The sequence below is a fragment of the Lagenorhynchus albirostris genome, chromosome 3, assembly GCF_949774975.1.
Source record: "Lagenorhynchus albirostris chromosome 3, mLagAlb1.1, whole genome shotgun sequence".
NCBI classification, from domain to species: Eukaryota; Metazoa; Chordata; class Mammalia; order Artiodactyla; family Delphinidae; genus Lagenorhynchus; species Lagenorhynchus albirostris.
Window position 1 is genome coordinate 166,701,740 of NC_083097.1, and position 18,071 is coordinate 166,719,810.

The 18,071-nt window shown below is 51.6% G+C and overlaps 1 protein-coding gene across 10 annotated transcripts in view; it reads left to right on the forward strand.

Annotated features, from left to right (window-relative positions):
- The window catches only part of RFX2 (regulatory factor X2), a 94,203-nt gene that overhangs the window by 61,623 nt on the left and 14,509 nt on the right, over window positions 1-18,071 (forward strand). For 8 of the 10 annotated variants that reach the window (XM_060145431.1, XM_060145430.1, XM_060145432.1 and 5 more), the window contains exons 6-8: window positions 7,769-7,843; window positions 14,381-14,562; window positions 16,732-16,851. In XM_060145431.1, coding sequence (XP_060001414.1) covers window positions 7,769-7,843; window positions 14,381-14,562; window positions 16,732-16,851 — 377 coding nt within the window. The remainder of the gene's footprint in view (window positions 1-7,768; window positions 7,844-14,380; window positions 14,563-16,731; window positions 16,852-18,071) is intronic. The other 2 variants (XM_060145434.1, XM_060145428.1) reach the window with 1 other exon arrangement.

The following is an 18,071-nucleotide window of genomic DNA, read 5'->3' on the forward strand; positions in this document are numbered from 1 at the left end:
CTAATGATATCATCCCTTTTTTAAAAAAATTTATTTTTGGCTACATTGGGTCCTCGTTGCTGTGCACGGGCTTTCTTTAGTTGCGGTGAGCGGGGGCTGCTTTTCATCGCGGGGCACAGGCTTCTCATTGCAGTGGCTTCTCTTGTTGCGGAGCACGGGCTCTAGGCACGTGGGCTTCAGTAGTCGTGGCTCGCGGGTTCAGTAGTTGTGGCTCACAGGCTCTAGAGTGCAGGCTCAGTAGTTGTGGCACACGGGCTTAGTTGCTGCGCGGCATGTGGGATCTTCCCGGACCAGGGCTCGAACCCGCGTCCCTTGCATTGGCAGGCGGATTCTTAACCACTGCGCCACCAGGGAAGTCCCAATATCATCGCTTTTGAATGTGGTTTTGCAAGTTTCTCTGCAAAGGTGGGAGCAGTGCCCCTTTGAAAGATCTATCTAAAGTTCATCTCTGCTCTGCTTTAAGTGACAAAATTAAAGAATGCGTACTGGAAAGCACTCCGGTTCTTATTCTGAAAAGTCTCAATTAACTTACCAGAGAAGTCATCATCCTGTTTAGAGTAACACAAACCCACTTACCATGTCAAGGGCTACATGGGTCATCCATCTAATAAGAGCCTCTTCCTAATTTCCTTCATCTGTTCCTTGTGTTCCTACTGTTTTCTTTCGTGGCTCCGTATGTAAATGAGCAGAGTGTGTGACCCCCGATTGGATCCTGGTCCACAAACAGGACTTTCATCAAGTGATTCGATCGGTTAACAGTGTTGAGTGGGGGTTAATTTCCGGGTCACGGAAGATGTTGACATTTGGGGAGCCTGGCTGAAGGGAATGCTTTGTGCTATTTTTGCAACTTTTTATACAATCTGGAGTTATTTCCAAACTTAAAAATTTTTCAATTGATAAATTAAGAAGTAGAACTATATTTTTTAAAGTTCTAGGAACTACAAGAAGAAGTAAACATGTTAGCTGGTAAAAATGATTACCAAAAAAGATTATCTCCGTGAGGTAGAAAGAAAAGAGGAAGACTTGCTTTTTTTATACCTTTTTCTTCTATTTGAATTTTAACCACATGCATGCATTACCTTATACATTTTTTATTGCGGTAAAATTCATATAACATAAAATTAACCATTTTAAAGTGCATAATTCGGTAGCATTTAGGACATCCATGGTGCTGTGCAACGATCCCCTCTCTACCTAAAAATTTAAAAAATCAGTTTAGCAGTAAAGTGTAATCCATACAATGCAATTGTGTGAGTGATTTACAATTGCTTAGTAAATCTCTGGGGGCAGAGGCGGCAGAGTGCCGCCCTCCAGCCAAATCCTGCCGGGCCCCCTGGTTTTGTAAATAAAGTTTTATTGGCACACAGCCACGCCCCCTCATGGACGCACACTGGGCTGTTAGGGAAGGGAGGGGCTTCCTCTCCTGAGTGGGAGTTGGTGGAGGCCTGGGAGAAGCTGTGGCTGGGATGGGGCGGGGCACGCGAGGTGCCCAGGGCACCAAATTTAGGGAGTTGCTCCCCTCCGGGGGCTGACCCTGCCACGGCACGACCTTGACAATGAGCTCTTACTTCGGTTTGGTGCCCTGGGCACCTCATGGGCGCCACCCCAGTCCTGGCCCTGGAAGGAGACTGGTATGTCACTGGCCTAATCGGGTTTTTGTATGGCAAGTGCATATAAAATTACTACATAATTTTTTAATGTTTAATTAGCAAAATAAAACTGGACAAATTGAAAATGCCCCTTTCCCCCAGCCAGCCTCCCCGTCTCCCCAGTGGTGAGCCCTGCCCTTCTCTCCATCCTCCCACCTGGCCCTTAACTGCAGCTTTCCTTTCTCCAGGCAGAATTCCGTGATTTCTATCCCTGCCCTCAGAACTCCAGCCATGACACTTTGGTTCTTTTAAATACTCTCCATTTTCTTTAAAGCTCCAAAAGCGTTCATAAAACATTTAAACGTTTATTTCCTCCTTCTATGGTCACATAATAAGCTGTATTTTAGGACAGGACGTTTACTGCAGCAGTTTTCTGTCCTCACCCCCACTTCTCCCTGGTTTTCCAGGAGCATCGTCTCCCCCTTCCCAATTCTGGCCCAGGAGGCGTGGTCCTGATATCGAATTATGGCAGACCCAGCCTGGAGATACAGGTGTTGCTTTTTTTTTTTTTTTTTTTTGCGGTACGCGGGCCTCTCACTGTTGTGGCCTCTCCCGTTGCAGAGCACAGGCTCCGGACGCGCAGGCTCAGAGGCCATGGCCCATGGGCCCAGCCGCTCCGCGGCATGTGGGATCCTCCCAGACCGGGGCACGAACCCGTGTCCCCTGCATTGGCAGGCGGACTCTCAACCACTGTGCCACCAGGGAAGCCCACAGGTGTTGCTTTGATACTGGTCATTGCTGGCCCTTTGCAGGGGTGACCTTGGCCTGGCAGGTCTTTTTTTTTTTTTTTTTTTGGCTGCGTTGGGTCTTCGTCGCTGCACGCGGGCTTTCTCTAGTTGTGGCAAGCCGGGCTACTCTTCGTTGTGGTGCGCGGGCTTCTTCTTGCACGCGGGCTCAGTAGTTGTGGCCCACGGGCTTAGTTGCTCCGTGGCATGTGGGGTCTTCCCCTACCAGGGCTCGAACCCGTGTCCCCTGCATTGGCAGGAGGATTCTTAACCACTGTGCCACCAGGGAAGTCCTGGCAGGTCATTTTAATGAGGTTATTGTGTTATAAATGGAATGGCCATTACAGTGGACGCTAATGAATTCAAGTAACCTCCACCCTCACTTAGAAGACACAAATCTAGTCCTTATGTCAGGTAAAATTTTGCTAGGATTATATATGAAAGGAAAGGGGTTTTTTAAATTCCTTTAAAAATGTTTAAGTAACCGACTAATTTTAATATACTTGGGAGTTAATAAAACTTATCTGCGCTCTGCTACCACGTTGAGTTCTTGAAACGCTGTATCTTTGATCACAAGTCGTTAGGCATTTTCTCCCCTCCTTTCTCCCGAATGCCTAAAGCATATGTGTGTGCCCTTTTCCCCAGGCATTCCGCTAGTAATTCACGCAGCAGAAACCAGTGAAATTAAACGGCCAATAAAAAGGAATATGGGCTGCACTGCACCCAATCAGAAATAAAGACGAAGCTCCTGACACGTCAAGAAATACGTAGACAAGTGTATGCATAATACCAAGATGGAAAGAAATCTTTGAGAAGCTCAGAAAACAGAAACGATTTTAGGGAAAGCAGCCTGGCCCTGGGGTAGCGAGGGGGCACCTCTGCATCCATCCTCGGCTCTTCCTTACAGTTTGACATGTGGGCCTGTGCAGGTACCACTTTGATAAAATGTTTTAAGTAACAAAAAATTAAACTCCAGTCAAGTATAAATTTAATTTCCATTTAAGTATATCTAAAGATTAAACACTGACTTTTCCAGCCACTGAGAGGACTTATCAAGCCTCTTGTACTTGTGCAGTAAGAATCCCTCGGTCAGGTCCATAAGGAAGCCTCCCACTCCAGCCCCCAGACTTCAAGCGTGAGATGCTCCTTTTTGAAAGATGCTGGACGGCCTCAGCTTGGAGCTGGGAGGCGGCGCCACAGCGCCCTCTTCTGGGTGCACTGCGCTGCGCCTCCGGTCCTAACTCCCGGGCACCAACCCCTCCATCTGAACTAAGGGGACTGGTGACGTTGTCCTGAACTTCATCACCTTCTGAGGTTTACCTGACGTCTTAATTTTAAAACGCAGTGAACACCTTGGGAGGTTCCACTGTGTATTAAGTTAATTTAAGGTATCAGTGGGCTTGTTCTGACCCTATTTAATAGCTATGGGGTTTTGAGGATGGTCTTACAAACCAAAAGTTCATTTGTATTCTTTCCCGCAATACTCGGAACTGCACGATTTTCAGCAGTCTTACACACGTCTGGCAAACTTCTGGGTGTCCCCAGGATCCTCTCAGGAGCTCCACGAGATCAAAACTGTTTTCACAATAATACTAACCCGTTAGTTGCTGTTTTCCCCGTGTTGACATTTGCCCCGACGATGCAAAACCAGCACGGCTGACACAGCCGTGCACAAATCAGAGCGGACACATCAGAGTCTCTAGAAGTCACTGTAATCCTCACCGTCATGCACGCACAGTAAAAAAAAAAAAAAAAAGAAAAGAAAAGAAAAGAAATACCAAATGCTAGTTTCACTCAAGAATTCCCTGACGAAGCAGTAAAAATTATTAATTTTATTAAATCTCAATCCTCGAGAACACTTAATATTCTGTGTGACGAAAAGTGCTTCTGCTTCTTCCCCAAATACGATGACAGTCTTGAGGAAAAGCTCACGGGCAAATGGCTTGTGAGCAGAACGAGCTACTTTTTTCATGAAACGCTATTTTTCCTGAAAAGGATGACAGACAAATTATGATTATTCAGACTCGAAGATTTGGTACACATTTTCTCAAAACTGAACGGTTGTGAGCTTGACATATCGAGGAAAACACGACAGGTTTTATTGTCAATATGTTCTCAAACCAAAAAAACAGAATTTTGGGAAACTGGTATCTTGCCGAAGTTGTTGGTAGTGATATTAACCAGTGTGACTTTTTTCAATACCGTGTGATGAAATGTATCAACATTTGGAAGATCTGCAAACTCAGTGAACCAATATTTTCCAAGTGACCAGTGCATGTTGTTACAAAACCGTGCATGTGGGTGAAAGATCCATTCAAATTGCAAGAAAGACTAAAGTTCTTTTTAATTAGTTGTATAGTTTTTATTGAGGTAAAATTCACATAACATAAAATGCACCATTTTAATCATGTAATTCAGTGGCATTTGGTACATTCACAATGTTCTGTAACCATTACCCTGTCGAGTTCCAGAACATTCTCATCACCCCCAAAGGAACCCTGTACCAGTTAGTAGTCACCTCCCATTCCCTCCTCCTTCAGCCCCGGGGCAACTAATCTGCTCTCTGTCTCTGGATTTGCCTGTTTTTGGACGTTTCATACAAATGGAATCACTCAACACGTGGCCTTTTGTGATTGGCTTCTCTCACTGAGCATCATGTTTTCAAGGTTCATCCACATTGTAACATATGTCAAAACTTCATTCCTTTTTAGAGATGAATAATATTCAATTGTACGTATGGACCATATCTTGTTTATCCATTCATCAGTGACTGACATTTGTATTTTTCTGCTTTTTTTGCCGTTATGAATCAGGCTGCTACGAGCAAGTTTTTGTTTGAACACCTGTTTTCAACTATCTTGGGTAGAGTGAAATTGCTGGGTCATGTGGTTTAACTGAGTTTATATTTTAACAGCTGTTTGCCACGGTAGCTGAACCATTTTTCAGTCCCACCAGCAACTGAGGAGGGTTCGAGTTTCTCCACATCCTCACTGACGCTTGTTACTTTTCTTTTTTCTCTTAATAGCCAACCTAGTGGGTGTGAAGTGGTACCTCACTGTGGCTTTAGTTTGTGTCTCCCTAATGACTAATGATGTTGAGCATCTTTTTATGTGCTTATTGGAGACATGCCTATTCCAGGCCTTTGCCCATTTTTTAAAACTTTTTATTTTATATTGGAGCATAGCTGATTAACAATGTGGTGTTCATTGCTCATTTTTTAATTGTGTCATTTTATCATTTTGTTGTTGAGTCTCCATAGTTCTTTATAATATTCTGGATATAAGACCCTTATTAGATACATGATTTGCAAATATGTTCTCCCATTCCGTGGGTTGTCTCTTCACTCTCTTTATAGTGTCCTTTGACATACAGAAGTTTTTAATTTTGATGAAGTCCAATATATCTTTTTTAAAAGTTTTTATCTTTTATTTTTTGTTTGTGCTTTTGGTGTCATATCTAAGATTCTATTCCCAAATCCAAGGTCATGGAGATAACCTTATTTTATGTGATTACCTCATGTTTTCCTCTAAGAGTTTTATAGTTTTAGCTCTTGCATGTAGTTCTTTGATCCCTTTGGAGTGGATTTTTGTATATGCTGTGAGGTAAGGGTCCTGCTTCATTCTTTTGCACGTGACTATCTATTCATCCCAGCACCGTTTGTTGAAGAGTGTATTCTTTCTCCATTAACTGGTCTAAACACCCTTATTGAAAATCAGTTGACCCTAGATGTATGGGTTTATTTCTGGACTCTCAATTCTATCCCATTGATCTGTATGTCTGTCCTATCCCAGTACTGCACTGTTGTGGTTCCTGTAACTTTATAATCAGTTTTGAAATGGGAACTTGTGAGTCTTCGACCTGGTACTTCCTTTTCGAGATTGTTTTGGTTATTTGGGGTCCCTTGCAATGCCATATGAATTTTAAGATCAACTTGTCCATTTGAAAAGGCAGCTGGAAGCTTTGTAGAGAATTTTGATAGAGACTGCATTGAGTCTACGGATCAATTAGGACAGTATTACCATCTTAATAGTAAGTCTTCCAATCCATGAACGTAGGACGTCTTTCTGTTTGTTTGGGTCGTCTTTAATTTCTCTCAACAGTGTTTCATAGTTTTTTCAGTGTACAAGTATTTCACCTCCTTGGTTAAATTTATTCCTAGGTATTTTATTCTCTCTGATATTATTGCAAATGGGATTGTTTTCTCCATTTCATTTTCATATCGTTCATTATTTAGAAATATAATTGACTTTTGTATATTGATCTTGTATCTTGCAACCCTGGTGCTGATAGTTTTTGGGGAGATCCTTTCCATATTTAAGATCATGCTATCTGCAAATAGAGGTAGTTTTGCTTCTTCCTTTCCTCTGTGGATGCCTTTTATTTTCTTCTGTGGCCTAATGACCCTGGCTAGAATTTCCAGTACAGTGTTGAATAGCAGTGGCGAGAGTAGGTGTTCTCAACAGTGGTCAGAAGAGGTGGGGGGCGAAGCAGAAACCCCTCGTTCCTGAACTCAGCTCTGGGGAAGTGGTCCAGCTGCACTTTCTGAAAGTGTTGGGCCTGCTTTTTACAGAATCGTCTCTGTGGTCTTTGCCTCCCCTGGATGTTTAAGGGTCACTGCCTCCAGCAGAGCTTATGTTTGCATTTTTCATGTACAAGTCGGGCTCAGATGTGGTGGTTGCCACACTCGGCCGGGTGTCTCTTCCTTTGCATAGACCTGCCATGGCCCCTCAGCCCTCGCTTCCGTGAGGTCTGAGGACCCATCTCAGAGGCCCTCCCCCAGGAGGACCCCTCTGTGAGCTGTCTCATCTCCGGGGCCCCAGGGTCCTGCGCCTCCCAGTGGCAGGGCTGGGGTCGTGGCCTCCTGGTATTTTCCCAAAGCCCTCCAGCTGGGAGACCCTGGGCTTTGCGACAGGGCAGGCTGGCCGGGAAGCCAGTGCCACCACCTGTCCCCGGGTCTGTGGTCCTCTGATTCTCCCAGTGCAGACGATGGGTTTGGGGAGCAGCAGGCGGTTATCGTGCTGGCTTTGCTTACACTTGAACTTAGGCAGTGACTAAGCATTCCCGTTGTGCATGTGCACATGCAGACGTGTTAAAACTCAGCTGCCAGTGTAGACAGTAGGACCCCATCTGCTGCTGGTGTCTGACGGGCTCCTGGGCTCCTCTGCACGTGATGAAGCAACGCTCCTGCTGAGGCTTCAGCCCCCGACCTAACCCATTGCCCCCGCCCACCCCCCACGCCCCGCCTGCGTCCAGCCTGCTCTCTATCTTGTAGGCGCTCGGATCTTTATTTGGATATTAATACAAACCAATCTTGGCTAATGCTAACCATCTGATTTCGTTTTTGTTTTTTTTTTCCATTTTGTTTTGTTTTGTTTCTGCGCACATTTTCTTTAGCTTGAAATGGCGATTGAAAACCTCCAAAAAAGCGAAGGGATCACATCACACAAAAGCGGTTTACTCAACAGTCATGTAAGTGTGTGTCAACCTGCTGGTCTGCCCTGCTCTGCTTGTCACCTTCATAGGCATTTTAAAAACAAACAGGGAGTTCCCCGGTGGCCCAACGGTTAGGATTCCAGGCTTTCACTGCCATGACCCTGGTTCAGTCCCTGGTTCAGGGAACGGAGATCCCGCAAGCCGCGCGGTACGGCCGAAAAAAAAAAAGCAGTGAGTTGACACCTTTAAAGTGCCGAAAAGGTGCAGAGGGGGGAACCCATCTAGACTTCTACACTCGGCAAAAACGTCCTTCCACAGCGAAGGGAAATTAAGGCAGGCTCTTCCTTTGTGAAAGTGGGGTGACAGCGCCTCCCTCCTTGGGGGGAACAGGGATTAAACTGCTTAGTGTATGTAACGTCCTCCCCACCATGCCTGGCAGAGGGTAAGCGTTGTAAATAAATTCGTACTCAGACAGGCCACAACCAAAAGATGACGCCGGATTGGGGGTGCCATAAGCGTTCTTAGCTAATTCTCCTGTGATCAGCTTTTGGAAAATAAAAAAAGATTGGTAATTTGACAAAAGGGCAAAGCAACTAATTCCTATTGATTTTAGCTGCATAAGACCTTTCTCTGCTGGGGACACCACGTGATCATAGGCCCCAAGGCCAGGAGGGCGCAAAGGTCTTTGCCTCTGGGTGGCTTTGAGTGGCAGGACGGGGCTGGCAGAGATGACAGTGCAGGGACTCGGCTTCTGGGGACCGTTGAGGAGGGAAAGCTCCTGTCGCGCCCCCCCCCCCACTCCTCCCTTTTCCCCTTACTTCTCCAAACGCCCTCAATGCGGCTTTCACTTGACTGGAACTTTGTTCGGCAGTTTGGAGGTGGGACAGGCCGCAGGAGTTCTGAGCGCACTTCTGGCAGCTTTTCTCAAGCACTTGGGTTGGGATTGGCATCCTTTTGAGAATTAAAACATCAAAGAAAAGAAGTCCCCTTTAGTTGGACCCGATCCCAGCTGTGACCCCAGCAAGACTTTCATACTGGCCAACATTCAAAGTGAGTGATTCGGGCTGCGGGGCCAGGAAGCCCACTAGGGAAAGCTCCAGGAGGTTCTGGGTTTGTCGGGGGGCACAGGCGTGGCCAGCACCTCCAGCCCATTGGCGGAGCCTCAGAGCGCTGGTCACTGGAGGAAGAGCAGCCTCATCCCGGCTGTCTCGAAGGAAAAACAAAAGTCCATCAGGCCCCAGGCTAGGTGGGTCATGGCCACCCTGTTGTCCATCACTGCCGGATGATGTCACCTGGTGGGAAGGTCTGGAGAAGGGAAGCTGCAGCCTTAGAGCGGAGCGTGTAGGAAGTCTGCAAGACAGCATTCTCTGCTCGGGGACCAGAGTTCTTCAGATCTCGAGCAGACGTGGCCACGGCACAGCCTGCGAGGCCAGGCGCTAGGGCAGCCCCAGAGAGCCATGAGGAAGGCAGGATGGGTGCGGACCCCAGGCCGGCGGCGTATCCGCGGGAAGTTTAAAATGTCTGTGTGAAACGCATGAGCCTCAGTCTCTGGCTGCAGGGATGCCTCTGGCTTTCTAACGCTTTTCCTCCGGGAGGCGGGCTTGCCTTGGCTGCTCCTCCAAAACCAGCTTCCGTTCCTGAGTTTAGTTTCTGAGCAGGAAGATCCTCCCTGTGTCCGTTTTCCTTCTGGCGATTTGTTAAGTCGTTTTCTCCCATTGGGAGCCGTAAGAAGTAGGATCTGAGGCTTGGCGACTCAAAGGGGATAGAAAGAAGATCTCGGTAAAGAGTCGGCCCCACGTGCTGCGGTCAGCCGGCCAGGAGCTTGTCTGGGCAGGGAGGGCGGGGAGAGAGCTAGGGTGTGTCCTGGCGACAGACGGCCTTGTGTCCTGCAGAGCCCTTCGTGGTCCTAGTTGGCCGCGCTCACCTGAGACAGTTGTCCCTGGGCACCACCGGCTGCAGTCCCCGCGCCCGGGCAGGAGAGCCTGGTGCCGGGTGGCGAGATGCCCAGAGCCCAGGAAGGCTGGGCTGTGCCTTCCAGACCCAACCCGACATCAGGGTCACCCCAGCTCCCCAGGCTGCCCTCGGGACTCGGACCAGGGTGTCTGAGGGTTGAAGGGACCTTCCAGCCTTGGTGTGGGAGCCCCTGAGGGAAGAGGTGGGCCCCGAGCCATCTTTAAAACAGGGGAACGCATGATTTGGTGGCAGGAAACGAGGGATGACTGTTTTGGAGGAAGGAGGCAGAGAAAGTTGAGCTGGGAATGGAGGTGCCGTCCCTCACCAGGGTGTCACTGTGGCGTGTGGGTGCAGCCACGCCAGCCAGGCCTGCCCGTCTGCTGTCCCGGGTCTATCGGGAGAGGCCCCCAGCCCCTGCTGACTCAGGGACCCCCATCATGGGTCCCTGCAGAGGTGGCCGCTGCTTACTGCACATAAACTACTATTTCCAGCCCCTGGGAGAAGGACCTGCTTTTAGGTGGATCGTATTCAGATTGTATGACCTTTTTTTTTTTTTAAATCAAGAAACATAAATTGTCAGAGATGATTTAGCCTTCAGGTGGTGGTGTAGTGACAGAGCCGTGCCCTGCAGTCCGGGCTGGCGACGGGCTGTGGCAGCTTCATGGGCTGGGTGCTCTGCCTAGGAGTTGCTCCAGATTATGGCAGCGAAGGCCTCCGGCAGTGGTCGCGCTTGGACTGCTGTTGTTTGGAGTTTCCCCGGCCCCCTCACCACCTCAACGACCCCGCCTGGTCTCCTGGAGGGAAAGGCTCTTTCCCAGTGGGCGTCGAGGCTGGGCCTCTCCCGTCAGCTCCACCCTTGAGCCTCCAAGGGCGCCTGCCGGCCTGGAGGCGCAGCGGGCCAAGCCCTGACCGCCCCCCGCCCCCACCCCACAGCAGACCCTGCACCTCCCGCCACCTTCCTGGCTCATCCAGGGCAGCGCCGTCCTGCTGGAGGCTCATCCTTGTGCCCCCTCCTCCGCCCACAGCCCGCATCTGATGCCCCTTGGCCTTCAGAACCATCCGGAATCAGACCACTTTTCCCCCCCCACCCACCATGGCCACAGCCTCCCTACCGTCACACCCGGTCAGTCTGCCGCGGGCGAGGCGGGGCTGTGTGGTGGGGAGATGGGCCTGCCGTTCACCTAGTGTCACTGACGTGCGATGCTCAGCCGGTCGGGATGACACCAGGTAGCGGCGTCAGGAGTGCGTGAGCGCAGACCCCGCCGGCGCTCGCTCAGCCTACAGGGGAGGCTCTGCCTTCACGGAGCCCGTAGACCGCCCTCCAGCGCCCGTCAGCCTCCCTTCCGGGTCACCTCTCGTCGCCGGAGAGGGTGGAAGTGAACCCATTATTGCTTCGGAGGCTGCTGGTGGCATCTGTTCGCTCTGTGCTTACCTCTACTCAGGGGGGAGTTAACCACACATCCTTGGTGTCGGTGTCCACGTAGTCACCCGCAAGGAAGTGTGCTTTCCGTGTAATTCTTGGGATTTGGCCCAGGTGGTCAGGAGCAGAAGCCATCATCTTATTTCCCAAACCCTCCTTCTCACGTTGGGCCAGTCATGTCAGGTGCCGGGCGGGGTCTCAGCCTCCATCTCTCAGGACCTGGTCCGGGGCCCCTCCCAGGCCTCCACCTCGCGGCCTGAGGATCCTCCTGAGGACCCCCCCCCCCGGGCGCTCAGACCCTGAGACATTTGGGCCCCTGGTCCCGGCTTCTCCCTCCCACAGAGGACTCCCCTAGAAGCAGCCTATGCTCCCCAGCCAGGGCGGCAGAGACAGGAAGAGCCTCCTGCTTGCACATCCAGAGGCTGTCGGCTCTCCTCATGCTGGGGGCCCCTCCGCTCTGCGGGACCCCTCCTCCTCTCCATCAGCATTTCTTGAGGCATCTTCACGGGGTGCAAACGTGGGCAGACCCGGTTCTGTCTCTACTTCCTGGAGCTCCCGTTTCAGCTCCCGTTTCAGCAGGGAGACAAGCGATGGAAAATGAATGCTTGTGTCGGCGAGCAGTGCTCTGGAAAACCTTGGGGCTCAGGGGCCAGCAAATACCAGCCCTTCCTCACCTGGATCCTGGATCCTGAGCCAATTGCAGCTAGACAGCGGGGCGACAGACAGAACCCAGTTCCCCCCTGTGGCTGGTGAGGCTGCTGTGGGAAGGCTTGTAGCTGGTGGGACAGGAGGGGTCAGAACAAGGGGCGCCAAGGAGACGGCCCCTAAGGGTGGGAGCCGTGGGCCGGAGCAAAGCCTTGGAGAGAGAAGGGGGGGTGCTCTGCCACCTTTGTGTAGAAAAAGCACATTTAAGGAAAGTTTGAAAATTATATATCTAGGTGACTTGATGGAAAGTAGAAACCGTGATGTTCTTTCCCAAAGGGGGAACTGAAGAACCCTTTCCTGTTTCCCTCAGCCTCTGGCTGCTGCCTCCTCCTCCCCGCATCCCCGTGGTAACTGCCCCCCCCTTCACCCACTGGTGGGGGTGGGATCCCCCTGCGGGGTCACGGGCGCAGCCAGCACATGACATCCCACAGCACATGGACAGATGAGTGGACAGCTGTTCCCGTGCACCCAGGGCTGCAGGAGGCAGGCTTCGTGGTGACGGGAGGGCCGGCGACCCCTGGTTCCAACCTGCTGCTCGGATCGGCAGCTGGGCTGGTCCCTCAGTGAGGAGGTGGTTGGCAGATACCTCATCTGCAGGGCGCCCGGGGAGGGCCCGCTGCAGCTCTCCCCGGGGCAGCACCTGACCCCAGGCCTCGACGCTACGCCTCACACACCCCTCCTCGGCCCCACCCGCACAGACCGGGCTCTGGGCTCCTTGGTGTCGCATTGATACATCTGGTCCCGACCTCCACCCTGGATGCCAGCCCAGCACTCCTCCCCCACCTCCCCAAAGCAGAACCCATTACCCAGCCCTTCTGGAGGCCAGAGGGCTGTCTCTCCGTTAGAGCAGGGGTCACTGGTCCACGGCCTGTTAAGAACGGGGCGCACGGCAGGAAGTGAGCGGCAGGGGAGCGAGTGAAGCTACACCTGCTGCTGCCCAGCGCTCCCCACCATCCCGCCTGAACCCTCCCCCCTCCCCCCCACAATCTATGGAAGAATTGTCTTCCAGAATCGGCCCCTGGTGCCAAAAAGGTTGGGGAGCGCTGTGTTATAGGACCCTCTGCTCTGTCAGTCCCCCAGGGCCCCTTCACCTGGACCTTTGACCTTTTCCCCACCTTCATCCTGCACATCCAGCCCAGGCCCACCCTCTGCCTCTGAAACTCTCCCTATTCTAGCATCCCTGCCACCAGCTGACCCCACCACCCGCCTCTCACTCGGGTCCACGTTAGAGCCGGGAGTCCCCAGGGAGGAAACGAAGGCACGTCAGGTTCACTTTAAAATGGCAGGAGGGGGCCTCCCTGGCGGTCCAGTGGTTAAGGCTCCGCGCTGCCGCTGCAGTAGACACGGGTTTGATCCCTGGTCGGGGAAGTTCTTTATGCTGCGAGGCGTGGCCCCAAACGAACAAACAAACAAAAACATTGTAAAGCAACTATACTCCACTAAAAATGAGTTTAAACTGAGATACTGCAGAGGCAGTGTGTGGGGCTTAGAGGAAGTAAAATGGGCCCTGAGGTGGTGATTGTTGAAGCAGGAGTTCAGGAGTCTGTTCTCTCTACCTCTTTGCATGTTAAAACCATTCCGAAACGTGTCTAAAAGGGCGACGCGAGCAGACTTCACAGCCTGCGGGCTTATAAGTCTGGGCAGGGCCACGACCTGGATTGCAGGGCCGAGCACCAGAGGGGGCTGGGGGTAGGGGGGTAGGGCGGCGATCTCCCAGGGAGAAGGACAGAGGGTGTGGGAGCACAGAGGACAGGGGCCCCGGCAGCAGGGAGCCCCATCCCCATCCTGATGCGGGATCCTGCCTCTGGCGTCGTTCCCGGGCTCACTCTTCCAAATCCAGACCTCCCTCCGTTGGGGAACCGTCTCGAAGCCAGGATCAAACCGCAGCCTTTGGGGCGCTCTGCAGTGGGTGCAAAGTGGGCGGGGGGGTTCAGCCTCCCTTGGTGTGGGAACTGAGCTCTCTGTGTGGACGGTTCTGAGTCAGTGCTGACCTCTGGGGGCCTCGACTTCGGCCTTGGATCTCTTCCCTGCCGTTGGCCTGAGCACAAAACCTGGCACACGAGCCTTTCGGTCTTTTATTCAGTTTCCCGTTTGTTTTCTTCTCGGTCCTGAGTACAGGGACTGCGGTGGTATTACCTTAACGCGGGGCGCCATGCGGATGGGTCGTGGGGTTTTTCTTCGTCTTCCTTTCCCGTGTGCTCAGATCAGCTCCATCCCCGTAGGTTTAGGAAGCATTTGGTGTGCGAGGCCTCTGGGGGTTTCAGTCTCCATCACGGGCAGGTTTTTGTAAATTAAGTCAAGGAACCTGAAAGCTTGGCTAGAAATCGAAGGAATAAACAAACAAGTGAAAAGAAGCTATTAAGTAATGAACGTGCCCCAAATTGAACCTGAATCTGTGACAGTAGAGGTGAGTTTCCCCGTCGTGTCGGAGGACAGAAGGCGTGTGATGCTGTCGGTGCGTCCACGTCAGCATCCGGCCTATCTTGTCCATCCAGCTCCAGTGGCTCTTGGATAATTACGAAACCGCAGAAGGCGTGAGTCTCCCCAGAAGTTCGCTCTACAACCACTACCTTCGCCACTGCCAGGAACACAAGCTGGACCCCGTGAACGCGGCCTCCTTTGGGAAGCTGATCCGCTCCGTGTTCATGGGCTTGAGGACGCGGCGGCTGGGTACCAGGTGGGTCGGTGAGGGTGTCTGGCAGCCCTTGCACCCGCCCCCCCACCCTCCTCTTCCCTTATACAGACATCGAGCTTCGGGAGAACGTGAGGCTCCCCCCCTCCTGGCACGTCCTGACGTCCGCGGCTCCGGGTGCACCTGGAGTTGCCCTGAATTGGTGGCAGCCTGGGCCCAGCCTGGCCACCCGTGGGCCGTGATCGCTTCTCTCCTGGTGATGGGACACGGGCTTCACCTCCGCTCTCTCCCTTCGCTTCACCTAGGCTCTCTCCCTTCGTTTGACATTTTCCATAGCAGGCTTTTTATTTTATTTATTTATTTATTGTTTAACATCTTTATTGGAGTATAATTGCTTTACAGTGGTGTGTTAGTTTCTGCTTTATAACAAAGTGAATCAGCTATACATATATCCCCATATCTCCTCCCTCTTGCATCTCCCTCCCTCCCACCCTCCCTATCCCACCCCTCTAGATGGTCACAAAGCACCGAGCTGATCTCCCTATGCTATGCGGCTGCTTCCCACTAGCTATCTATTTTACATTTGGTAGTGTGTATATGTCCATGCCACTCTCTCACTTCGTCCCAGCTTATCCTTCCCCCTCCCCGTGTCCTCAAGTCCATTCTCTACGTCTGCGTCTTTATTCCTGTCCTGCCCCTAGGTTCTTCATGACCTTTGTTTTTAGATTCCATATATATGTGTTACATACGGTATTTGTTTTTCTCTTTCTGACTTACTTCACTCTGTATGACAGCCTCTAGGTCCATCCACCTCACTACAAATCGTTCAGTTTCATTTCTTTTTATGGCTGAGTGATGTTCCATTGTATATATGTGCCAATCTTCTTTATCCATTCATCTGTCGATGGACACTTAGGTTGCTTCCGTGTCCTGGCCATGCAGGCTTTTTAAATAGCAGCCTCTGGATTGTCTAGTCGAGTTGGATTTACCATTGTCTTGATGCTTTTTCTGTGCCTGGACCGATCCACTCTGGGCTGCTCTTGGCAGACAGCGGCCGGGGACCCTCACGGGCGGGGATCTTTCTCCCTCCACCCCCGACCCCGGCAGTAGCGTTTGGCTCCTCCCACTAGGAAAAGACGGCCTCGCTCTGTTCAAAGCGGGGGGCTTGGCCCACACGTGAGATCATCTTGCATGGCTTTGACCTGTGGCCGGCCGGGTTCGCCACGTGCCCTGGATGAAGGCGCACACACGTGGGTCTCGGCGTTCACTCACCCCCTCCCAGAAGCGGGCATGCTGGGTGTCTTAAAGGACGGGACCAGGAGAGTTCTCTGCCACCTTGGGATCCCTGACGGAGGACATCGTTAACAAAACATGGGCAGCCAGAGGGGGGCAGGGAGGAGGAGTCCATGACCTCTGGGGACACGGCCACCGCTGCCCTGGGGCCTTTCCAGATGGCTCCTGGGGCCTCCACCTTCATAGGGTCCCAGATGCTGGCCTCAGAATTGAGGCCCATCCTCCCCGCTTTCTCCCTCCGAGCACCAGTTCAGCTCGCACCTCACCTGGGAAGGACCCAGGCTTCCCGGCTTGTCCATGTTGCCAGCTCAGGGAAAATGGCAGCCCGTGAGCTGGGGGTGTTTGCAAGGCCGCGTGTCTGTCCTTCCCTCCAGAGGAGCCCCTTCTGACCTGTTTCCTTAAAGAAATTATTTAAAACCCTTTGAGCATCATTTCTCCCATAATAAAATAAGGTAGTGTTTCCCAAACTGTACCATTTGTAAAACGTGTTATTAGATGATTGGAAGGGGGGAGAGTTAATAATAGTAATTATTATTATTATTTATTATAATAATAAGTATGATTATTTATTATAAGTATTATTTATTATAATGATAAGTATTATTATTGTTTATTATAATAACAAGTATGATTATTGCTATTATTAGACCATGCTGGGTTAAACAAAGTTGAACTGGCTTTTTTACTGCAGGACTTCTCAGAGCCTTTATCACACTAAAAAACAAGAGGGGAGTCTCCCAGAGGGGGAAGTCGTTACAGAATTTCCTGAACCTCTCTGACCACGGGACAGCCCATGAACGTTTCCCACACGGTCCAGGGAACACTGGCCCCGAGAGCCCAGGGAGAAGGGCGGGGAAAGAGCCCTGTCTTGCGGTTTAGGACATCTGCAAAGAGAGCTGACCCCAGATGTTTGGTTCCTAGGGGCAACTCCAAGTATCATTACTACGGGATCCGTCTGAAGCCAGACTCGCCCCTGAACCGGCTGCAGGAGGACACGCAGTACATGGCCATGCGGCAGCAGCCTGTGCATCAGAAGCCCAGGTGGGTGAGCTGCCCGGCCGGCCCAAGGATCAGCCAGCCCACTGAGAGGTTTCACTAGCAGGAACGGAGGGAGAGGGGTTTCTCGACCATTGACCACAACCTGGAAATGGATGAAACATGGATGGAGTGGAGAAAACCAGTTCACATTCGCCCCCATCTCGGCGTCCTAGGAGAGCCCTGCCTTTCACTTGCACCTGGCGTGGAGTGAGGCCAGCAGGACACGGGCAGTTTCAGGGTCACAACAGAAGTGAGTGGAAGGTGCAGAGATTTCCCACGTGCCCCCCCACACCCCGGCCTCCAGTGTTGTGCCTCTGTTACAGTTGATGAACCCACATAGACCCGTTCTTGTCACCCGAAGTCCATAGCCGACATTAGGGTTCACTCTCTGTGTCGTACACTCTGTAGCTCTGGACAAAGGTGCGATGACCTGTATCCACTATTAGAGGATGGTACAGAGTAGTTTCACTGCCCTAAAAACGCTCCCTGTTCCTCCTGTTGGTCCCTCCTCCCCGCCAACCTCCGGCGAGCGCCGATGTTTTTTTACTGGCTCCGTAGTTTTTGCCTTTTCCTGAATGCCATAGAGTTAGAATCACAGATCTTTGATTTTTCCTCTCTGTCTTCAAAGAAAGAGAGAGAACACTGAACATAACCCCAGAAGCCAGGAGAAAGAAGCTTATACACTTAAGTTGCTGCTTCCTCCTGACCTTTGGATCTGATGGCTGGAAGGGCCTGGTCATTTTCTGGAATGTTCTCTGCCTCACAGACCTACTCATCTTTTAAGGCAGGGCTCAGCACACTTTTTCTGTAAAGGGCCAGAGAGCACATATCTTCAGCTTCGCAGGCAGACACTATCTGTGGAGACCCTTCAGCTCTGCCCGTGTAGCGTGAAAGCCTTCACAGACCAGGTTAAGGCAACGGGTGTGGCCCTGTGGCCGTCAAACTTTATTTTCAAAACGGGGGGCAGAAATGGTGCTCTGCAGCCCTAGTTGGAGACGCCCCGTTCAGGGCCCCACTCGAATACCAGCTCCCTGGCCCCTTCCACTCACCCCTCTGCCCGCCTCTGTCCCCGGCCCCTCTCCGGGGTCCATTCTCCTCCAGGGCAGGGATGCACCCCACTGTCTTCCACGTGGCACCTTCGTGCCTCAGCTGAGCTGCGTGGCTGACACCCCATTTTAGCTGCTCTAAGGGGTCCCAGTGACTCCCAACCACATGGCCGATCA